This window comes from Rhinopithecus bieti, unplaced genomic scaffold (assembly GCF_001698545.2).
Source record: "Rhinopithecus bieti isolate Rb0 unplaced genomic scaffold, ASM169854v2 scaffold_947, whole genome shotgun sequence".
NCBI lineage: Eukaryota > Metazoa > Chordata > Mammalia > Primates > Cercopithecidae > Rhinopithecus > Rhinopithecus bieti.
In genome coordinates, this window is record NW_016803664.1 from 6,222,343 (window position 1) to 6,242,647 (window position 20,305).

At 45.1% G+C, this 20,305-nt stretch overlaps 2 protein-coding genes across 2 annotated transcripts in view; one reads left to right on the forward strand and one right to left on the reverse strand.

Moving 5' to 3' along the window:
- Positions 1 to 6,098, reverse strand: part of FAM216A (family with sequence similarity 216 member A) — a 17,667-nt gene extending 11,569 nt beyond the window's left edge. The window contains exons 1-2 of the mRNA XM_017847733.1: positions 5,502 to 6,098; positions 2,407 to 2,447 (exon numbers count right to left, since the gene is read on the reverse strand). Of these exons, the coding sequence (XP_017703222.1) occupies positions 2,407 to 2,447; positions 5,502 to 5,593 (133 nt within the window). The 5' untranslated portion in view covers positions 5,594 to 6,098. The remainder of the gene's footprint in view (positions 1 to 2,406; positions 2,448 to 5,501) is intronic.
- GPN3 (GPN-loop GTPase 3) overlaps positions 5,923 to 20,305 on the forward strand; it is a 15,903-nt gene continuing 1,520 nt past the window's right edge. The window contains exons 1-8 of the mRNA XM_017847724.1: positions 5,923 to 6,046; positions 6,143 to 6,362; positions 9,243 to 9,351; positions 13,895 to 14,062; positions 16,123 to 16,247; positions 17,791 to 17,906; positions 18,037 to 18,133; positions 19,836 to 19,964. Coding sequence (XP_017703213.1) covers positions 6,012 to 6,046; positions 6,143 to 6,362; positions 9,243 to 9,351; positions 13,895 to 14,062; positions 16,123 to 16,247; positions 17,791 to 17,906; positions 18,037 to 18,133; positions 19,836 to 19,964 — 999 coding nt within the window. The 5' untranslated portion in view covers positions 5,923 to 6,011. The remainder of the gene's footprint in view (positions 6,047 to 6,142; positions 6,363 to 9,242; positions 9,352 to 13,894; positions 14,063 to 16,122; positions 16,248 to 17,790; positions 17,907 to 18,036; positions 18,134 to 19,835; positions 19,965 to 20,305) is intronic.

Here is a 20,305-nt window from a genome sequence, read left to right on the forward strand (position 1 = left end):
GGCCAGGCGCGGTGGCTCAAGCCTGTAATCCCAGCACTTTGGGAGGCCGAGACGGGCAGATCACAAGGTCAGGAGATCGAGACCATCCTGGCTAACCCGGTGAAACCCCGTCTCTACTAAAAAAATATAAAAAACTAGCCGGGCGAGGTGGCGGGCGCTTGTAGTCCCAGCTACTCGGGAGGCTGAGGCAGGAGAATGGCATAAACCCGGGAGGCGGAGCTTGCAGTGAGCTGAGATCCGGCCACTGCACTCCAGCCTGGGCGACAGAGCGAGACTCCGTCTCAAAAATAATAATAACAATAATATCGAGTCACTGCCGGTAGTTGGCTATAGTGTTTATTTTAAATATGAATCCTTAAGTTCAGCTATAGAGAGAGACAATCAAGCACTTGCTGAATACTGGCCCTCTTCCCCTCCAATTATAAACAGCAATACACATTCTCCACTGCAGATTAGTGAAGTAAACTAAGTGTATAAAAAGAAAATAAAAACCTTTAATCCCACAATCTAGTAGTAATTTTTTTTAATTAATTAATTTTTTTTTTGAGGTGGAGTTTCACTCTTGTTACCCAGGCTGGAGTGCAATGGTGTGATCTCGGCTCACCACAACCTCTGCCTCCCATGTTCAATCAATTCTCCTGCCTCAGCCTACTGAGTAGCTGGGATTATAGGGATGAGCCACCATGCCTGACTAATCTTTTTGTATTTCAGTAGAGACGGGGTTTCTCTATGTTGGTCAGGCTGGTCTTGAACTTCTGACCTCAGGTGATGTGCCCGCCTCAGCCTCCCAAAGTGCTGGGATTACAGGCATGAGCCATCGTGCCCGGCTTTTTTTTTTCTTTTTTTTTTGAGACGGAGTCTCGCTCTGTCTCCCAGGCTCACGTGCACTGGCGTGATCTCAGCTCACTGCAACCTCCGTCTCCTGAGTTCAAGTGATTTTCCTGCCTCAGCCTTCCGAGTAGCTGGGACTATGGACGTGCACCACCACACCTGGCTAATTTTTTTGTATATTTAGTAGAGACGGGGTTTCACCATGTTGGTCAGGCTGGTCTCAAACTCCTGACCTCAGGTGATCCACCTACCTCGGCCTCCCAAAGTGCTGGGATTACAGGTGTGAGCCACCGTGCCCGGCCTAGTAGTAATTATTTTAAAACACTTTGATATATTGCCTTTCACAGTTTTTACTAGGCATATATTTGTTTAGAAATTTTTCTTTTATATAACTGAGTCAATCTAATATACTGATAATTGTTAATATTTCTTCTTTTATTTCCCTCCACATCTGGAATATATTATTAATAATTATTTTGTGTTTCTTTTTTACATTTAACTATAATTCAGTAAGAATTTTGGTGAGGAATCTAATGAACCCAGACTGCAACATATTTTTTAAATGACCATATTATTTATTTATATATGTATATATATACACATATATGTCTATTTTTTTCCTAGGTAACTGTAGTGAATATATATTTACCAAGGAAAAGCAAAGTGAACCCAGGTTTATATCACTAAATTTAAATGAAACATTTAAAACCTATCATAACTACTATAATTAAAATATATGCATACACACACACTCCTAAAGTCAGTTAATGCCAGCTCCTCTCCCAGGGGAAAAAAAGCAATTAGTGAGAGACCTTTGGGGTCTTGTCTTACTTACTCTCTTAACTCCAGCAGAGAAGAGGTGAGTACTTTGAAATCTCTATCCTTTATTTCAAGTGAGAGGAAAACATCAGCACTGAGAAATATTTTATATTCTTTGAAGCTATTCAATTTAGAATTTTTTTCTTCTATCCATGTATAAACCCCAGGCTGTGCTCTGTGCTTTTCAACCAACATCAGTTATAAATACAGTTCTTTTAGGATTCACTGCTAATTTTAAAAATGCTTGATGTAAAATATATTGTACCAACAGACAAGAAAAAACCTTCCTAACTGCTCTTTGAAATCTTAAGGACTAAGTTCATCAGGGATGCTAATACGATCTATTTTTAACTCCGTTGTGGGCTGGGTGTGGTGGCTCATGCCTGTAATCCCAGCACTTTGGGAGGCAGAGGCAGTTGGATCACTTGAGGTCAGGAGTTTGAGACCAGCGTGCCCAACATGGTGAAACCCTGTCTCTACTAAAAATACAAAAATTAGCCAGGCGTGGTGGCACACACCTGTAGTCTCAGCCACTCAGGAGGCTGAGGCAGGAGAATCACTTGAACGCAGGAGGCAGAGGTTGCAGTGAGCCCAGATCGTGCCACTGAACTGCAGCCTGGGCAACAGAGTGAGACTCCGTCTCAAAAAAAGAAAAGAAAAAAGAAAAAACTTCTATTATGTAAGTAGTTACAGACAAATAGGCTTCTCAGAACCATGTTACTTATAAGTATTATCTGCTTTATATGCACTACTCACCAGAACCTTTAGAATTCTGGTAACAAGAGTGTCCAGCTGATCTGTTGAAAAAAAAAGCACATAAATAATATGTAATATTACAATGTTATAAGCACTGAACAACATATTTCAATTTTATTTATTTATTTTTTTTTTGAGACAGGGTCTCACTTTGTCGCCCAGGTTGGAGTGCAGTGGTATTATCTCGGGTCATTGGAACCTCTGCCTCCCAGTCTCAAGCGATTCTCCCATCTCAGCCTCCCAGGTAGCTGGGACCAGTGCTGCTATGCCCAGCTAATTTTTGTATTTTTAGTAGAGACAGTTTCACCATATTGGCCAGGCTGGTCTCAAACTCCCAACCTCAGATGATCTGCCTGCCTCAGCCTCCCAAAGTGGTGGATTAAAGGCATGAGCCACTGCACCCAACCAACATATTTCAAACTTTAAAAAAGGACAGTGTTGCATATTATTTTTACTTTTCATGTTTCTGTCAGAAATGTCTTGCAAATTTTTTTCTACAATTCTGGTTAAATCCTAATGGCTCCAAGATTTTTTTCTCTCCTTTTTTAGAGATGGGTTCGCCCTCCTTCACCCAGGCTAGAGTGCAGTGCCGGGATCATAACTCACCGCAGCCTCAAAATCCTGGGCTCAAACAATCCTCAGCCTCTCAAGTGGCCACGACCACAGGCATGTGCCACAACGCCTGGCTAATTTTTGTACAGATATGAGCCACCACACCCGTCCCGGGTCTTAATTTTATAGCTTCCTAATCTCATTCCTACAGTGAGCTCAATAAAGTAGTTGGGGCTCCTGGGCTATCCATGTTATTATCTTGCTGTCTCTATTTTTAATGAAGTGATTTGGATATTGAAAAAACTGTTCTCTTTTTTTTTTTTTTTCTTTTGTGAGGTGCAGTCTTGCTCTGTCGCCCAGGCTGGAGTGCAATGGCATGATTTCGGCTCACTGCAACCTCTGCCTTCCAGGTCCAAGCAATTCTCCCACCTCAGCCTCCCAGAAGCTGGAATTACAGGTGCCCGCCACCACGCCCGGCTAATTTTTGCATTTTTAGTAGAGACAAGTTTTCGTCATGTTGGCCAGGCTGGTCTCAAACTCCTGACCTCAAGTGATCCACCACCTCAGCCTCCAAAGTGCTGGGATTACAGGCGTGAGCCACCATGCCATGCCGAAAGACTGTTCTTTGAATAGTGATTAAGGTGTGCTAGAACTGGTAAGCTGGTCTGTAATGTTTCTAATTCCGTACAAATTCTTTTTTCTTTTCTAAACTTAAAACAACCTTCCTTCCCTCATCCTGCAATTTATTCAGTGACCAAGAGTTCATGGGGCAGGCGCCAAGTTTATAAAGTTTTTGTTATGAACTTTTCACCGCCATTACCTCTGCTATTTTAGTCCAAGCCACCATATCATTTTCTTGTATTCCAACTTCCTAATTCTACCCTTGCTCCCTCCAGTTTATTCTCCAACTAGCAACTAGCATGATCCTTTTTAAGTGAAGTAAGATCACATCACTTCTCTGCTGGCAACTCTCCTGTGACTTCCTTTCTCAAAGGTTGACTTTATAGGGCATAAGGAAGTTTTGAAGGAGTGATAGAGCTGCTCTGTATCTTCAGTGTGGCAGGGCTTACACAGCCATGTGCATTTGTCAAAACTCATCATATTATACATGAAAAAGTAAGACTTTATTTACTTTGTGTAAATCATGTCTCAATAAACTTGACTTTAAAGAAAAAAAAGGCCGGGTGCAGTGGCTCAAGCCTGTAATCCCAGCACTTTGGGAGGCCGAGACGGGCAGATCACGAGGTCAGGAGATTGAGACCATCCTGGATAACACGGTGAAGCCCCGTCTCTACTAAAAATACAAAAAATTAGCTGGGCGTGGTGGCACGCGCCTGTAATATCAGCTAATTGGGAGGCTGAGGGAGGAGAATGGCGTGAACCCAGGAGGCAGAGCTTGCAGTGAGCCAAGATCGCGCCACTGCCCTCCAGCCTGGGCGACAGAGCGAGACTCCGTCTCAAAAACAAAAAAGGATGGCCATGGGTGCAACAGGGGCCCTGACTGTGGGTTGTACTGAACGGCAAACATATTGCAGTTCTTGCTTTTAGGAAATAAAGGAGGGAGAAGAAGAGGAGGTAGAGTCTCCAGCAGTGACTTCAACAGCTCATTGTCTTCACTATCCAGGAAATAGGTGTAAAAACCTGCTCAAAACGAAATAGATTTGTGAAAAAAGGAACTTCAGTGTGTGAAGAAAAATGTCAAGATCAGGGCACCTCGGATATTCAGTCATTGGTCTCACTGGCGATTAGAAACCCTCGTTTGAGGTCGGGCGCAATGGTTCACCCTGTAATCCCAGCACTTTGGGAGGCCGAGGCGGGCAGCTCACTTGAGGTCAGAGGTTCGGCACAAGCCTGGCCAACATGGTGAAACCGCGTCTCTACTAAAAATACAAAAATTAGCCGGGAGTGGTGGCAGGCGCCTGTAATCCCAGCTACTGGGGAGGCTGAGGTAGGAGAATCACTTGAACCTCGGAGGCTGAGGTTGCAATGAGCCGAGATCGCACCACTGCACTCCAGCCTGGACAACAGAGCGAGACTCTGTCTCACACTCAAAAAAAAAAGAAAAGAAAAAAAAGAAAACAAAAAGAAAGAAATCCCCGTTTGACAGGAAGGTGGCTCATGTCACAAGAGGGAAGGAACTAGTTTATGGGCCTCGACGCCCCCAGCTGAATTGGGGGACATCTTCCTCCTCTGTTCCCGCCGCCTCGCCTTTCGGTGGACACACCGTCCTGTGCCAGACAGCAAATGTCCCAGTAGGGCTCGCAGCGCCCCCTCGGGGCAGAGAGATGCACGCGGGCGACTGTCGCAGTCACCTCGTGGCCACTGCACCAAACGCTCCTCCGAGGCTTCCCTCAGAGGCCCTCCCTCAACCGCTAGGCAGTCCACCCCTCTTCCCTCCCGTCCACAACACAACTGTTCCCCGCCTCTCACTTGAGGGTACCGGAGCCAGCCCGAGACGCGCGGCCGGCCGCAGCCCTCCTCTCGGGGCTCACAACCCGGGGGCCCCACGCTGCCACCCCTTACCCCGGGGCCCCCAACCTCACCCGCCGCCGCCACCCTCGGTCCCGGCCACTGCGGGCGGCTCTGCAGAAGAGCTACGCTCCGTCCAGTCGGACCCAGGACCCTTGCCCGGCATCTCCGCGGCGCCGAGACCGCGAGCCGTGTGCGGGAGCAGCTGTCCCAGCGTCCCTCCCCCGACAGCACGCGTGCGTCAGGCGGCTGGTATTCCGGAGAGGCGGCTCCGATGCCGGCTTCTCGCCCCTCCGAAGCCGTTCGGACACTGCCCGAAGAGCTTCGGAAGAGCGGGGCGGGCAGATCTGTGACCCCGGAGTTACGGTGGGGGAGGGGCAGGAGCGCTGCGGTAGCTGAGCGTTTGCACGTTTGCACCTCTGTGGAAGCAGTGCGTCACAGGAGGGAAATATACATGCTCCCCAAAACAAGAGGTGCTTTCCACTTCAGTATTCCAGATCCTCAGCACATTTGCAAATCGCGAGGGTCACCATACAGGTCAAAAGTCTGCACGCAAACCACGGACCGAAGCACGCGGCTCAAGGATGCGGAGCTTTAGCTGTTATCCGTTATTACCCAGGTATCCAAGCTTAGCCTGCATCCCAACGGCCGATTGCCAACAACTACTTCTGCGCACGCGCATATCATCTCCTTCACCCCTCCTCTTTTGTCACAGGATGCGTTTCTCACCGGATTTGGCCCGCGGGCTGTCCCGTAGTAGGAGGTGTGGTAGAAATGGAGACGTAGAAAGAATGTGGATTGCGATTGGTTCGCACTTCACTTTCCCGGAACTCAGTGGGCGTCGCGCGAAGGCTGAGGGAGTGTGGCGGGCGGCTCCGGGAGCCAACATGCCTCGATATGCGCAGCTCGTCATGGGCCCCGCGGGCAGCGGGAAGGTGAGGATCTGAGGGGACAAGGAGAGAAAAGTAGGGGTTCATGGGAGGCAGGAGGTTGGGTCCTGAGGGAGCGAGCCGGCGGGTATGTGTATTGGGAACCCTGAGACCCCACGCAACTCATTTATGCTGTCTGGCTTCACGTCTTTTGTTGTTGTTTTGAAAGGGAAATAATGGTAGTTGTTAATATTTATTGGATACTTAAGCCCCAGGCAGTAGATTAAACGCCTTGCTGATTTCTGCAACAACCCTGTGAGAGAGGTCTCATTCTCATTTTACAGACAACGAGACACAGAAAGGTTAAGTTCTTTGCCCAGCAAAAAAATTTAAATCCAGTTTTGTCTGAACTCCAGAATCCGGCCCTGTCTCGCTCCCAGGAGGGTAAAGTGGGGTCTCGTTAATTACTGTTTCTCAGAACTTGGAACATGGACTTTTGATATTTAAGGTGCTTTTAGGTGGTACATGGACCCAACATTAAGGAGCATCAGATCATGTATTGAGGAAATTGTTGCCTTTTCATTTCTCTTTCAGTTCTTCACATTTAGGAGAAATTGTGCTCGGTGCTAGTGTGTATCTTCAGCACTTATTTAATCCTCAGGTCTTTTCAGAGAGCGGTTCTTAGTCTCAGAGCTTTTAATAGGCACCTGTATTTAGCTAAAATTAAGAACATTTAAAAGTTTTATATAATTTTATGTCTAACTTCACGTTATGTCAAATATAACTAGTTTTCAGTTTACAGTAGGGATAAAACTTTTTCTTGTAAACAAATATTAAGGGAATGTTAGGAACATTCAAGTACAGTGGGAATGGTAAAGATATGGATCAAATAACAGATGTGTGGGGAACATAGCCAGGCGTGGTGGGTCACGTCTGTAATCCTATCACTTTGGGAGGTAGAGGTGGACGGATCGCCTGAGCCAGGAGTTTGGGACCAGCCTGGGCAACACAGGGAAACTCTTGTCTTTACAAAAAAATGCAAAAATTAGCCAGACCTGTAGTCCCAGCTTCTTGGGAGGCTGAAGTGGGAAGATTACCTAAACCCAGGAGGTTGAGGCTGTGGTGAGTGGTGATCGTGCCACTGCACTCCAGCCTGGGTGACAGAGGTACTGTCGCAAAAAAAAAAACAAAAAACAAAAAACTGGGAAACACTAGAGTCTGTGGAGGTGTTGTGTGGCCTCAGTTTTTAACAAACACATTGTTCTAAGCTGTTGAGTTATTCTGAGTAAAAAACGTGTACGTGTAACTAAGATACGTATGACCTTTAACTTACCCAGAGTCTGTAGTCTTTTGGGGAAGACAAATAGATGACCTGTCAATTAAGATACAATGTGATGTGGCCAGGTGTGGTGGCTTAAGCCTGTAATCCTCGCACTTTGGGAGGCTGAGGCCAGCAGATCACTTGAGCCCAGGAGTTCAAGGTCAGCCTGGGCAACATGATGAAGCCCTGTCTCTACCAAAAATACAAAAATTAGCTGGGCGTGGTGGCCAGAGCCTGTAGTCCCACCTACTCGTGGGGCTAAGGCTGGAGAATCGCTTGAGCCTGGGTCAGAGCAGCAGTGAGCTATATGATGGTGCCACTGCACTCCAGCCTGGGTGACAGAGTGAGACCCTTTGTCCAAAAAAAAAAAAGATAGACAACAGTATGTGTAAAGGCACTGAGAGGACAGCAAGATAGTCTTTTTCTATAGTCTATTTTAATTTTGGACTGATTGTGTTAAACAAGTATCTTTATAAGCTTTTGATGCCTACTATCAGAAACATTCGTTGAGTATGTTCTTCCTCCCAAGCATGTTTTGGGCCCTGGAGGTTGTGTGGGGAAAAAAACACGCACACACAAAATCCCTGCCCTGTGGAGCTTATCTTTAAACATAATAAGTCAATTAGAAATAATTATCAAGTATTTATTATGTAGTAGATATTGTGCTAGTCCCTGTGCTTGGGAAACTGAATGACACATCTCTGCCTTTAAACAGAGGATGTCACAGACAAGTAGCCTTTTTTTTTTTTTTTTTTTTTTTTGAGCCAGGAGTCTTGTTCTGTCATCCAGGCTGGAGTGCAGTGGTGTGATCTCAGTTCACTGCGACCTCCGCATCCTGGGTTCAAGCGATTCTCCTGCCTCAGCCTCCCGAGGATCTGAGATTACAGGTATATGCCACCACGCCCGGCTGATTTTTGTATTTTTAGTAGAGGCAGGGTTTCACCATATTGGCCAGGCTGGTCTCGAACTCCTGACTTCAGGTGATCCGCCTACCTCGGCCTCCCAAAGTACTGGGATTACAGGTGTAAACCACTGCACCCAGCCCCAGATTTTAGCATAGTATGGTAACAACTACATAAGGGATAAAGAATTATCTAAACCAAACGTTACAAACTGATAGCCACCTCCAAACTATTTATTGACCTTGGCGTTCCTTCATCTTGGAATGCTCTTCCCCTTAGTATGGCAAGCTCATTTTCATATATTCAGATATCCCCTACTCAGAGACATCATCCCTGACCATCCTACCTAAAGCTTTGTTTGGATTGTACAAGTCCTGGTAGAGACACTGTGTTAGGTGTTACACTATGTAACCAGAAATCTTCCCTTTAAATACCACTTGTCACATGTTAGAGCAGTAAGGAGCCTTAGTGATTACGGAGGACATCCCAGTTAGAGACAAGAAAGTTGAGGGGCAGAGTGGAGAAGTAAATTCCCCAGAGTTACCCATGAGTCTAAGTCAGGTTTGAATCTGCAGCCCAGTCAGATATCTTTTTCCCTTGTTTTCAGTCAGCCTCTTGGTTGCTGAAGGCATAGTTGTGACCTTAGTGGGTAGTATTCCAGAGTATGGAAAGTAGCACTACACTACCTGTTGCTTTAACCTCTCATGCCTTGTGACATTACAGAGCACCTACTGTGCCACCATGGTCCAGCACTGTGAAGCCCTCAACCGGTCTGTCCAAGTTATAAACCTGGATCCAGCAGCAGAACACTTCAACTACTCCGTGATGGCTGGTAAGTCCTGAGCAGAGGCTTCCCCCACCTTCAGGAACAGTAAGGGCTGGGGAGGCAGTGAGTACTAGCTGCTTAGCACAGAAGCTGAAAAATTACTTATTATAGTCTGGATCCCTGGTTTTGTGATAAATAGCATGAGCTTGTCATTTGGTCACATCTGTTCATGGTGATATGTGTGACAGTATCCTTTCTTGGTCTTTGATGTAAGATTTAAACATAAATGGGGCCAGGTGCAGTGGCTCATGCCTGTAATCCCAGCACTTTGGGAGGCTGATGCGGGCAGATCATGAGGTCAGGAGTTCGAGACCAGCATGGTGAAACCCTGTCTCTACTAAAAACACAAAAAAATTAGCTGGGCGTGGTGGCGCGTGCCTGTAATCCCAGCTACTCAGGAGAATCACCTGAACCCAGGAGACGGAGGTTGCGGTGAGCCGAGATTGCGCCACTGCACTCCAGCCTGGGCAACAGAGCAAGATTCCATCTCAAAAAAAAAGTAAATGAACACTTCCCTCAGCACCCTTTCATTCTGTCCCTTTTGTCCTTAGTCCTGCTGTAGTAAATCATGTGGTATATTACTGATCACTATAAGTCAAGAGCCTGGGTTTGTTTTTTTAAATTCTTGTAATTTGTTCTTTCAAGTGTCTGTTGGTCACCTGTTATATGCCAGACACCAGAGTTATGGCAGAGAATAATATAGACATTATCCCTGCCATCACCAACCTTTAGGAAATAGGCAATAAACAAAATGATAAACATGTTACAGAATGTGATGACTGCAGACAGGCTTATGAGAAGTACTCATTGGGAGTTGTTTTAGCTAGGATTGTTAGGGAGGATGGTGATTGAGGAGGGGATCTTTGAGCCTAGACCTGAAGGATGGTAATATGCTCCTCAGGCTGAGGAAAAGCCTTCCAAAATGAGGGAACATTTAGATCATTAAGTATGCCAAGCTGGGTGCAGGGACATATGCCTGTAGTCCCAGCTACTTGGGAGACTGACGTGAGAGGATCACTTGAGCCCAGGAGTTCAAGTCCAGCCTGGGCAACATTGCAAGATCCATCTATGAAAAATAAAATAAATAAATAAATAAATAGCCTAGAGGTGAGAAAGGATTTGGTGTTCTCCAGGAAAGCCAAGATGTCAGTGAGCTGAAGCGTAATAACTGAAAGAAAGAAGTAGGTAGAGGCTAACAGGACATGAGAAGATGAGATTTTATCCTGTTGTCAGTGGGATGCCACTAGAGGGTTTTAAGAAGAGGAAAGGATTGACATTTGATATATGTTTTGGGGGTGTTTTGGTTTTTTTGAGACAGGGTCCAGCTCTCGCACAGCTGGAGTGCAGTTTCGCAACCTTTGCCTCCTGAGCTGAAGCCATCCTCCCACCTTAGCCTCCCAAGTAGCTGGGACTATAGGTGCGTGCCACCATGCCTGGCTAATTTTTATAATTTTTTTTGTAGAGACAGGGTTTCACCATGCTGCCCAGACTAGTCTCAAACTCCTGAGCTCAAGCAGTCTGCCGGCCTCAGTCTCCCAAAGTGCTGGGATTAGAGGTGTGAGCCACTGTATCCGGCCTTTTTTGTTGTTGTTGTTGTTTGTTTTTGAGACAAGGTCTCACTCTGTCACCCAGGCTGTAATACAGTAGCCTGATCACAGCTTATTGTAGTGTCAACCTTCTAGACTCAAGCAATCCTCCTACCTCAGTCTCCCAAGTAGCTGGGACTACAGGCACACACTATCATGCCTGGGTAATTTTTTATTTTTTGTAGAGGCGGGGTTTCACCATGTGGCCCAGGCTGGTCTCATTGCCCAGGCTGGTCTCGAACTCCTGGGCTAAAGCGACCCACCAGTTTGACTTCTGAAAGTGCTGGAATAGTAGGCATGAGCCGCCGCACTTGGCCTGATTTATGTTTTAAAAAATAACTCAGGTGCTTAGATGAAAAATGGACTCTAGTGGGTTGACAGTAGAAGTACAACCTGCATGGCTAGGCACAGTGGCTCATGCCTGTAATCCCAGCATTTTGGGAGGCCGAGGTGGGTGGTCACCTGAGGTCGGGAGTTCGAGACCAGCCTGACCAACATGGAGAAACCCCGTCTCTACCAAAAATACAAAATTAGCTGGGCATGGTGGCACATGCCTGTAATCCCAGCTACTTGGGAGGCTGAGGCAAGAGAATCGCTTGAACCCGGGAGGCAGAGGTTCTGGTGAGCCAAGATCGCACCATTGCACTCCAGCCTGGGCAACAAGAGCGAAACTGTCTCAAAATTAAAAAAAGAAGTACAACCTGCACTGCGGCTGTTGTAGTTAGCCAGGTGTACGCCAGTACTAGGGTGGTCATGGTGGAGATATAAGGAAGCAGACAGATTCAGTATATTTTGCAAGTTGAATTAACAGCATTTTGTGGGAGATTGAACCAAGAAGGCATAGGAAAGTAAGGAATCAAGGGTGACTCTTGCAGCTTTGTTGAGTGTATGATAATCATTTCCTGTGGAGGGAGACAGGTCGTTTTAGGTTTGGGGACGTTCTCTTTGCACTCACTAAGTGCAAAGAGAAACTTTTAATTGTAATTTCTGTTAATGAGTGAGCAGGTTGCGGGGAGGCAGATTGAAGGGAGAGGGAGAGATGTGAAATGCTTATCTTTAAGAAAAAAAGCGTTGTATTACTTTGGAACCATTTGGTTGCAGCAAACAGAAACCACTCTAAGCTAGCTTAGTTAAAAAGAGGACTTAGGATGGGCACTGTGACTCATGCCTGTAATCCCAGCACTTTGGGAGGCCAAGGCAGATGGATGGCTTGAGCCCAGGAGTTCAAGACCAGCCTGGGCAGCATGGTGAAACCCCATCTCTACAAGAAATACAGAAATTAGCCTGGCATGCTGGCAGGCGCCTGTATTCCCAGCACTCAGGAGGCTGAGGTGGCGGGATCACTTGAGCCTACGAGATCAAGGTTGCAGTGAGCCATGATTATGCCACTGCGCTCCAGCCTGGGCAGCAGAGTGAGACCCTGTCTAAAAAGAAGGAAAGCCAGATTTATTGTCCCAATTTGGATCAGTTATGTTATTTATCGCTGGGGGAGGGGTAGGAAGTTGTTGTCAGTATAAATGTGTCTGTGAATGAAGCTCAATCCTTTGTGAATGGAGAGTGTAGGTTTGAGCACAAAAATACGTAAAAACCTAAGGTAGAAAATTCTATATACTGATTCCTAAAATTAGTAAGATAACCATACGAGAATTTTTTAAGCCTCTCCTGTTGGTGATTTTTTTTTTTTTTTTTTCACTGAGGCAGAGTCTGTCTCTGCTGCCCAGGCTGGAGTGCAGTGGCACCATGTCATCTCACTGCAACCTCTGCCTCCTGGGTTCAGATGATTCTCCTGCCTCAGCCTCCCGAGCAGCTGGGATTACAGACACGTGCCAGCACACCTGACTAATTTTTCTATTTTTGTTTGTTTTGTTTTGTTTGAGATGGAGTCTTGCTCTGTCGCCTGGGCTTGAGTGCAATGGCATGATCTTGGCTTACTGCAACCTCCGCCTCCTGGGTTCAAGTAATTCTCCTGCCTCAGCCTCCGGAGTAGCTAGAACTACAGGCGTGTGCCACCACGCCTGGCTAATAGAGATGGGGCTTCACCATATTGGCCAGGTGGTCTCGAACTCCTGATCTCATGATCCCCTCACCTTGGCCTCCCAAAGTGCTAGAATTACATGCGTGAGCCACCACACCCAGCCTAGTTTGTATATTTTTAGTAGAGACAGGTTTCAGCATGTTGGCCAGGCTGGTCTTGAACTCCTGACCTCAAGTGATCCACCTGCCTTACCCTCCGAAAGTGCTGGGATTACAGGCATGAGTCACTGCGCTGAGCCCCTGTTAGTGATTTTGATACATTATCTCATAGTTCTCATCCTTCTACCCCAGGATAAAGAAAGTGAGGCTCAGGGAGGTGAAATAGTTACCTTAGTGTTACTGTGTTAAGAAATGGTAATCAGTTTTCTTTTTTTCGTTTTGTACTTTTTTGGAATAGGTAATACATATTCACATGGTTCATAACGTAAAAGTACTAAAGACTAAGTATAAAGGAAAACCTCTTCCTCTCAGCTCTTCGTCCCAGCAATCAGCTCCCCTTCCTGGGAGCAGCCAGTGTTACCAGTTTCTGGTGTGTTCTTTCATAGACTGTGCACATAAAATTCAAGATGTATATGTATTATGTCTATGTAGTGAATTTTGTCTTTTATTTACACCAATGATAGCATTCTTACACAGTTCTATACCTTGCATTTTTCACTGAACAGTATGTCTAAGAGGTTGTATTATTGTTAATACTTAAAGAGATTTTCCCCATTTATGACTGTGTAGTATTCCATTGTCTGGCTGAACAATAATTTATTTGCTCAGTTCTCTATTGATGGACACTGCTACAGTGAAAAGCCATGTACATAAATAATTTCCTGCATATGATTTTTTTATGTAATTATTAACTTTTATGTTCTATTTCTAGTAAGGATAACAATTTTTGAAGGGACACATGTATTCTGGGCCCTATTTGTCATTTTCAGACATCCGGGAACTGATCGAGGTGGATGATGTAATGGAGGATGATTCTCTGCGATTTGGTCCCAATGGAGGATTGGTATTTTGCATGGAGTACTTTGCCAATAACTTTGACTGGCTGGAGAACTGTCTTGGCCATGTAGAGGACGACTATATACTTTTTGATTGTCCAGGTGAATCAACAATTTGAATGCTTTCCTTAAAGTCTTGATAGTTCCATCCTTAATAGGAGAAGGGAGAGTGAGCATTTGTAGCTCTAAACTATACTGCAGTAAAGTACCAAGCTATTCTTATTCAATGGCTGTGACTTATTAAGTCTGTCTATTGAGGCCGGGTGCAGTGGCTCATGCTTGTAATCCCAGCACTTTGGGAGGCCGAGGTGGGTGGATCACGAAGTCAAGAGATTGAGACCATCCTGGCTAACATGGTGAAACCTATCTCTACTAAAAATACAAAAAATTAGCTGGGCGTGGTGGCGGGCGCCTGTAGTCCCAGCTACTCGGGAGGCTGAGGCAGGAGAATGGCGTGAACCCAGGAGGCAGAGCTTGCAGTGAGCCAAAATCGCGTCACTACACTCTAGCCTGGGCAACAGAGTGAGACTCTGACTCAAAAACAAACAAAAAAAGTATATCTATTGAGTGCTTGATTTGTACACTGGGAATACCATAGAGCACAGATAGCCATGGTCTCTGGCCTCATGGAGCTCACAGTTTGGCAGAACTCAAGACAGTACAAAGAAAAAGCATCCAAATGATTATTTAATATTCAGTTGTCATTGAGTATTCCACGGGAATAGCACAGATCATCACACAGATAATGCCGGTTAGAGAGGCATCTGAGGCGGCCTTTCAGCTGGGCTGGAGGCTGAGGAAGGCAGAGGGCACAGCCTGCTGAACACCTCCCAGGGGGAAGGAACAACGCTGTTTTAAGGCACTGAAAAGGCCGGTGTGGCTGGAGCATAATAAAGAGGCAATTGTCATGAGGTGTGACTGGTAGGAGACAGATAATAGCACATGGCTTCTGAAGCCAAATTGTGAATTTTCTTTTTTTTTTCTTTTTTTTTCTTTTTTTTTGAGACAGTTTCACTCCTGTCACTCAGGCTGGAGTATGATGGCGCCATCTCGGCTCACTCCAGTCTCCACTTCCTGGGTTCAGGTGATTCTCCTGTCTCAGCTTCCCAAGTAGCTGGAATTACAGGTGCCCACCACCACACTCAGCTAATTTTTGTATTTTTAGTAGAGACAGGGTTTCACTATGTTGGCCAGGCTGGTCTCAAACTCCGGACCTTAGGGGATTCACCTGCCTCGGCCTCCCAAATGCTGGGATTACTTGTGTGAGCCATCACGCCCAGCCCAAATTGTGAATTTTCAACTTGAGCCTGACCTGGCTTTGACCATTTATGTCCCTCACTTGTTTCCCCTTGCTTTTAATTGACCATACATATACCCACAGAAAAGTATATATGTCATAAGTATACAGCTTGATGAATATTCCCAAACTATAGATATCTTTGTAGCACTTACTTATTTATTTTTGTAGAGATAGGGTCTCACTGTATTGCTCAGGCAGGTCTCAAAGTCCTGGGCTCAAGCTGTCCTCCCACTTTAGCCTCCCAAAATACTGGGATTACAGGTGTGTGAGCCATGGTATCTGGTCAGTAGCACTCACATTGATTGGCAGAAAACTAAAGTGTGAAGAACCTCGTGTTCTTTCTTTTTTCTTTTCTTTTTTTTTTTAAAAAGACGGAGTCTTACTCTGTCGCCCAGGCTGGAGTGCAGTGGCGTGATCTTGGCTCACTGCAGCCTCCTCCTCCCGGGTTTAAGCGATTCTTGTGCCTCAGCATCCCAAGGAATAGCTGGGACCACAGGCATGCACCACCACGCCTGGCTAATTTTTTTGTATTTTTAGTAGAGACGGAGTTTCACTATGTTGGCCAGGCTGGTTTTGAACTCCTGGCCCCAAGTGATCCACTCGCCACAGCCTCCCAAAGTGCTGGGATTACAGGCATGAGCCACCCTGCCCAACCAGAGAACCTCATTTTCTACATAAAACTTAATAGGGAGTCCTATGGTGGCAGTACCTTAGGTTTTATGATTACTTTGAGAGGCTGTGGGCCCCTTAAAAATGTGTTGGCTTTTATTTTTATCCATCTTATGGGGAAAATTTGTTTCCTCTAACTTGATGATTTAACATATTTGCTGTTTCTAAAATTCTTGCAATACTCTTCATGTAGGTCAGATTGAGTTGTACACTCACCTGCCTGTGATGAAACAACTGGTCCAGCAGCTCGAGCAGTGGGAGTTCCGAGTCTGTGGAGTTTTTCTTGTTGATTCTCAGTTCATGGTGGAGTCATTCAAGGTCTGAAGCTAAATCTCTTAACAGATTTTTTTTTTTTTTTTGAGACAGAGTCTTACTCTGTTGCCCAGGCTGGAGCACAGTGGCGTAATCTCAACTCACTGCAACCTCCGCCTCCCGGTTCAAGTGATTCTTGTGCCTCAGCCTCCTGAGTAGCTGGAATTACAGGTGCGTGCCACCATGCCTGGCTAATTTTTGTATTTTTAGTAGAGACAGGGTTTTACCATGTTGGCCAGGCTGGTCTCAAACTCCTGACCTCAAACATCAAGTGATCCACCTGCCTTGGCCTCCCAAAGTCTCTTATAGATTTTTAAACTATGAGTACAAGCAGATGACAGTTCCCTTTAATTATTTTGTGATTCTGAACATTTCACAAATGATTCCAGAGTTACTTAGTATTCCTTTTGTTATTAAATTATTATAATATGTTGTAAATCAAAAATAGTAAATTATTATATCATAGAGATTTAGGAGGAACTGCTTACCAAGAAAAAACTGAGGTTGTTGGGCAAAGTGGCTCACACCTATAATCTCAGCACTTTGGGAGGCCAAGGCGGGAGGATTGCTTGAGCCCAGGAGTTCCAGACCTGCTTGGGCAACAGAGTGAGACCCTGTCTCCACAACAAATACAAAAATTAGCTAGGCGTTGTGGCACGTGCCTGTAGTTCCAGCTACTTGGGAAGCTGAAGTGGGAGGATTGCTTGAGTACAGGAAGCAGAGGTTGCAGTGAGTTGAGATCGCCAAGATTGCACCGTTGCACACCAGCCTGAGTGACAGAGGGAGACTCTGTCTCAAAAAAAAGGGGGGGTAGTGGGAGGGAAAAAACTGAAGCAGATGGCTATTTTATAAGAGTCTATTTTAATTTTCTGAGGACTTTTGTCCAGTTTATGAACTACCTAGATCAAATTTTTTTTATTAATAGCTCTTAAGGAATATTAGATGGGAAAGGAAATTAAAATGCTATCTAAATTGAGATTTGTGATCACTGTATGTTATCTATATCTTCCCTCACCTTTGGGAACCAAGGATCAAGCATCTGATTAGGGAACTTTTTTTTTCTATATGGCTAGCATTTCTTTTAATAAAATAATAATTTTGCCTTTTCCACATGTTCTGAACTAGCATTTCTTTTTTTTTTTTTGAGACCGAGTTTCGCTCTTATTGCCCAGGCTGGAGTGTGGTGGTGCGATCTTGGCTCACTGGAACCTCCACCTCCTGGGTTCAAGTGATTCTCCTGCCTCAGACTCCCGAGTAGCTGGGATTACAGGCATACATCACTACACGCCCAGCTAATTGTGTATTGTTAGTAGAGACAAGGTTTCACCATGTTGGCCAGGTGGGTCTCAAACTCCTGGACTCAAGTGATCCGCCTGCCTCAGCCTCCTCAAGTGTTGGGATTACAGGCATGAGCCACTATGCCCAGCCTGCATTTCTTTTATTTAGGCCAGTTCTATTCCAGTGAGGAATAGAAGACTCTTTATGCAAAGGCCAGATAACTTTGTTGGCAACAGTCAGTTCATCTTCCCTTTTCTGTTTCCTCCTTCAGTTTATTTCTGGCATCTTGGCAGCCCTAAGTGCCATGATCTCTCTAGAAATCCCACAAGTCAACATCATGACAAAAATGGATCTGCTGAGTAAAAAAGCGAAAAAGGAAATTGAGAAGTGAGTTCACTCTTCTTCCATTATTATCAGATCTCAATTGCAGAGATGAACCTTCTGTTTTATTTAGATGGGAAGTTTGGTTGGTTTATAAACCTAGTCTCCTGAATTCATCAGTCTTTCTCTCTTAAAGGTTTTTAGATCCAGACATGTATTCTTTATTAGAAGATTCTACAAGTGACTTAAGAAGCAAAAAATTCAAGAAACTGACTAAAGCTGTATGTGGACTGGTAAGCTTTTAAAGTTTGGATTTTTTGGCCAGGTGCAGTGACTCATGCCTGTAATCCTAGCACTTTGGCAGACCAAGGCGGGAAGATTGAGTCCAAGAGTTCAGGACCAGCCTGGGCAACAACTCTATCACTAAAAAAAAATTTTAAATTAGGCGAGGCGCAGTGGCTGACACCCATAATCCTAGCACTTTGGGAGGACAGGGCAGGCTGATGATTTGAGGTTAGGAGTGCGAGACCAAGCCTGGCCAACATGGTGAAACCCTGTCTCTACTAAAAATACAAAAAAAAAATTAGCTGGACATGGTGGTGTGCCTTTGTAATCCCAGTACTCGGGAGCCTGAGGCAGAAGAATCAGTTGAACCTGGGTGGTGGAGGTTGCAATGAGTGGAGATCACGCTACTGCAATCCAGCCTGGGCAACAGAGTAAGACTTTGTTTCCAAAAAAAAAAAAAAAAAAATTAGGCCAGGTGCAGTGATTTATGCCTGTAATCCCAGTTCTTTGGGAGGCCGAAGTGGGTGGATCACCTGAGGTCAGGAGTTCGAGACCAGCCTGGCCAACATGGTGAAACCCCGTCTCTACTAAAAAATTCAAAAAGTAGCCAGGCATGGTGGTGCATGCCTGTAATCCTAGCTATTTGGGAGGCTGAGGCAGGAGAGTTGCTGGAACCCAGGAGGTGGAGGTTGCAGTGAGCCGAGATAGTGCCATTGCACTCCAGCCCAGTCCAACAACAGCAAGACTTCATCTCAAAAAAAAGCCAAGCGTGGTGCTGCACGCCTGTAGTTCCACTCTGGAGGCTGAGGTGGGAGGATCCCTTGAGCCTGGGAGGTCAAGGCTGTAGTGAGCCATGATCATGCCACTATGTTCCAGCCTGGGTGGCAGAGAGACCCCATCTCAAAAAAACAAAAAGGAGGCGTGCAGTAGCTCATGCCTATAATCCCAACGCTTTGGGAGCCAACGTGGGTGGATCACTTGAGATCAGGAGTTCAAGACCAGGCTGACCAACATGGTGAAACACCATCTCTACTAAAAATACAAAATTAGCCAGGCATGGTGGCACACGCCTGTAATCCCAGCTACTTGGGAGGCTAAGGCAGTAGAATTGCTTGAACCTGGGAGGTGGAGGTTGAGCAACAAGAAAAAAACTCTTGTCTCCAAAAAAAAAAAAAAGAGAGACTAAAAAAAGAAAAGTTGAAGTTTTTTGGGTTTTTTCCTAAACACCTGGTCAAATGTTTGCCTGTGTCCAGTCATTTGCCGCCTTTATGAAAAGCACAGTTCATCCCTATTTTCTGCCAAGTGGAGGAAGGAAAAGGGCTGTGGGCTGGTGTGTCAGCAGTTTAATTTAGAAGTAGTTATTGGTAGTGGCCAATAAATTAACTAACATCTCATTATTTCTAGCCATTTGGAGAGTTCAGGACTGTTTGTGCTCCTGTGAAATTTCCAGTGGTTGTTGAATTCAGATAAATACCCGTGAAACAGTGTCTAGTTAAATTAATAAGCTAACCAAGTGTTCTAGCCAATCAGAAGTCAGAAAAATCAATGATTTACTCTCTGTGTCTAGCTATCCCTCCTCCTCCTCTTCCCCTAAACACATCAGTGTTTTTATTCAGAAGTATAAATGGTTATAAAACTCAAATATAAGTTGAAAATTATGTATTTTGCACAACTTCAGAATGAACTTTTCTTGAAATCTGCAACTTGTAGATTGATGACTACAGCATGGTTCGATTTTTGCCTTACGATCAGTCAGATGAAGAAAGCATGAACATTGTATTGCAGCATATTGATTTTGCCATTCAATATGGAGAAGACCTAGAATTTAAAGAACCGAAGGTAATTTCTGATTTGGGGTGTTTGTTAGCTTTTGATAAAAATATTTGCCAGCGCTCACTGGACTCTTGCATAATCCAGGAGACTCCTTAAATTAGTTTTTTGTCTTACTGATGGCAGTTAACTGGGCTTTTCTGGGTGATCTCTGAAATTAACACTGTGCTCCACAAGCTGTATCACTTTTACTCTATTTTTGTTGAGGCAGTATGATGAAGCTTCTGTGTATTCAGGGCTTGGGTGTATGTGCAAAGAGGAGGCGAAATTGGGCTGCCCTCACATATGTCATTGAGAAGACTAATGATAGTGTCAGCAAAGCATTTTTTTTTTTTTTTTTTTTTTTTTTT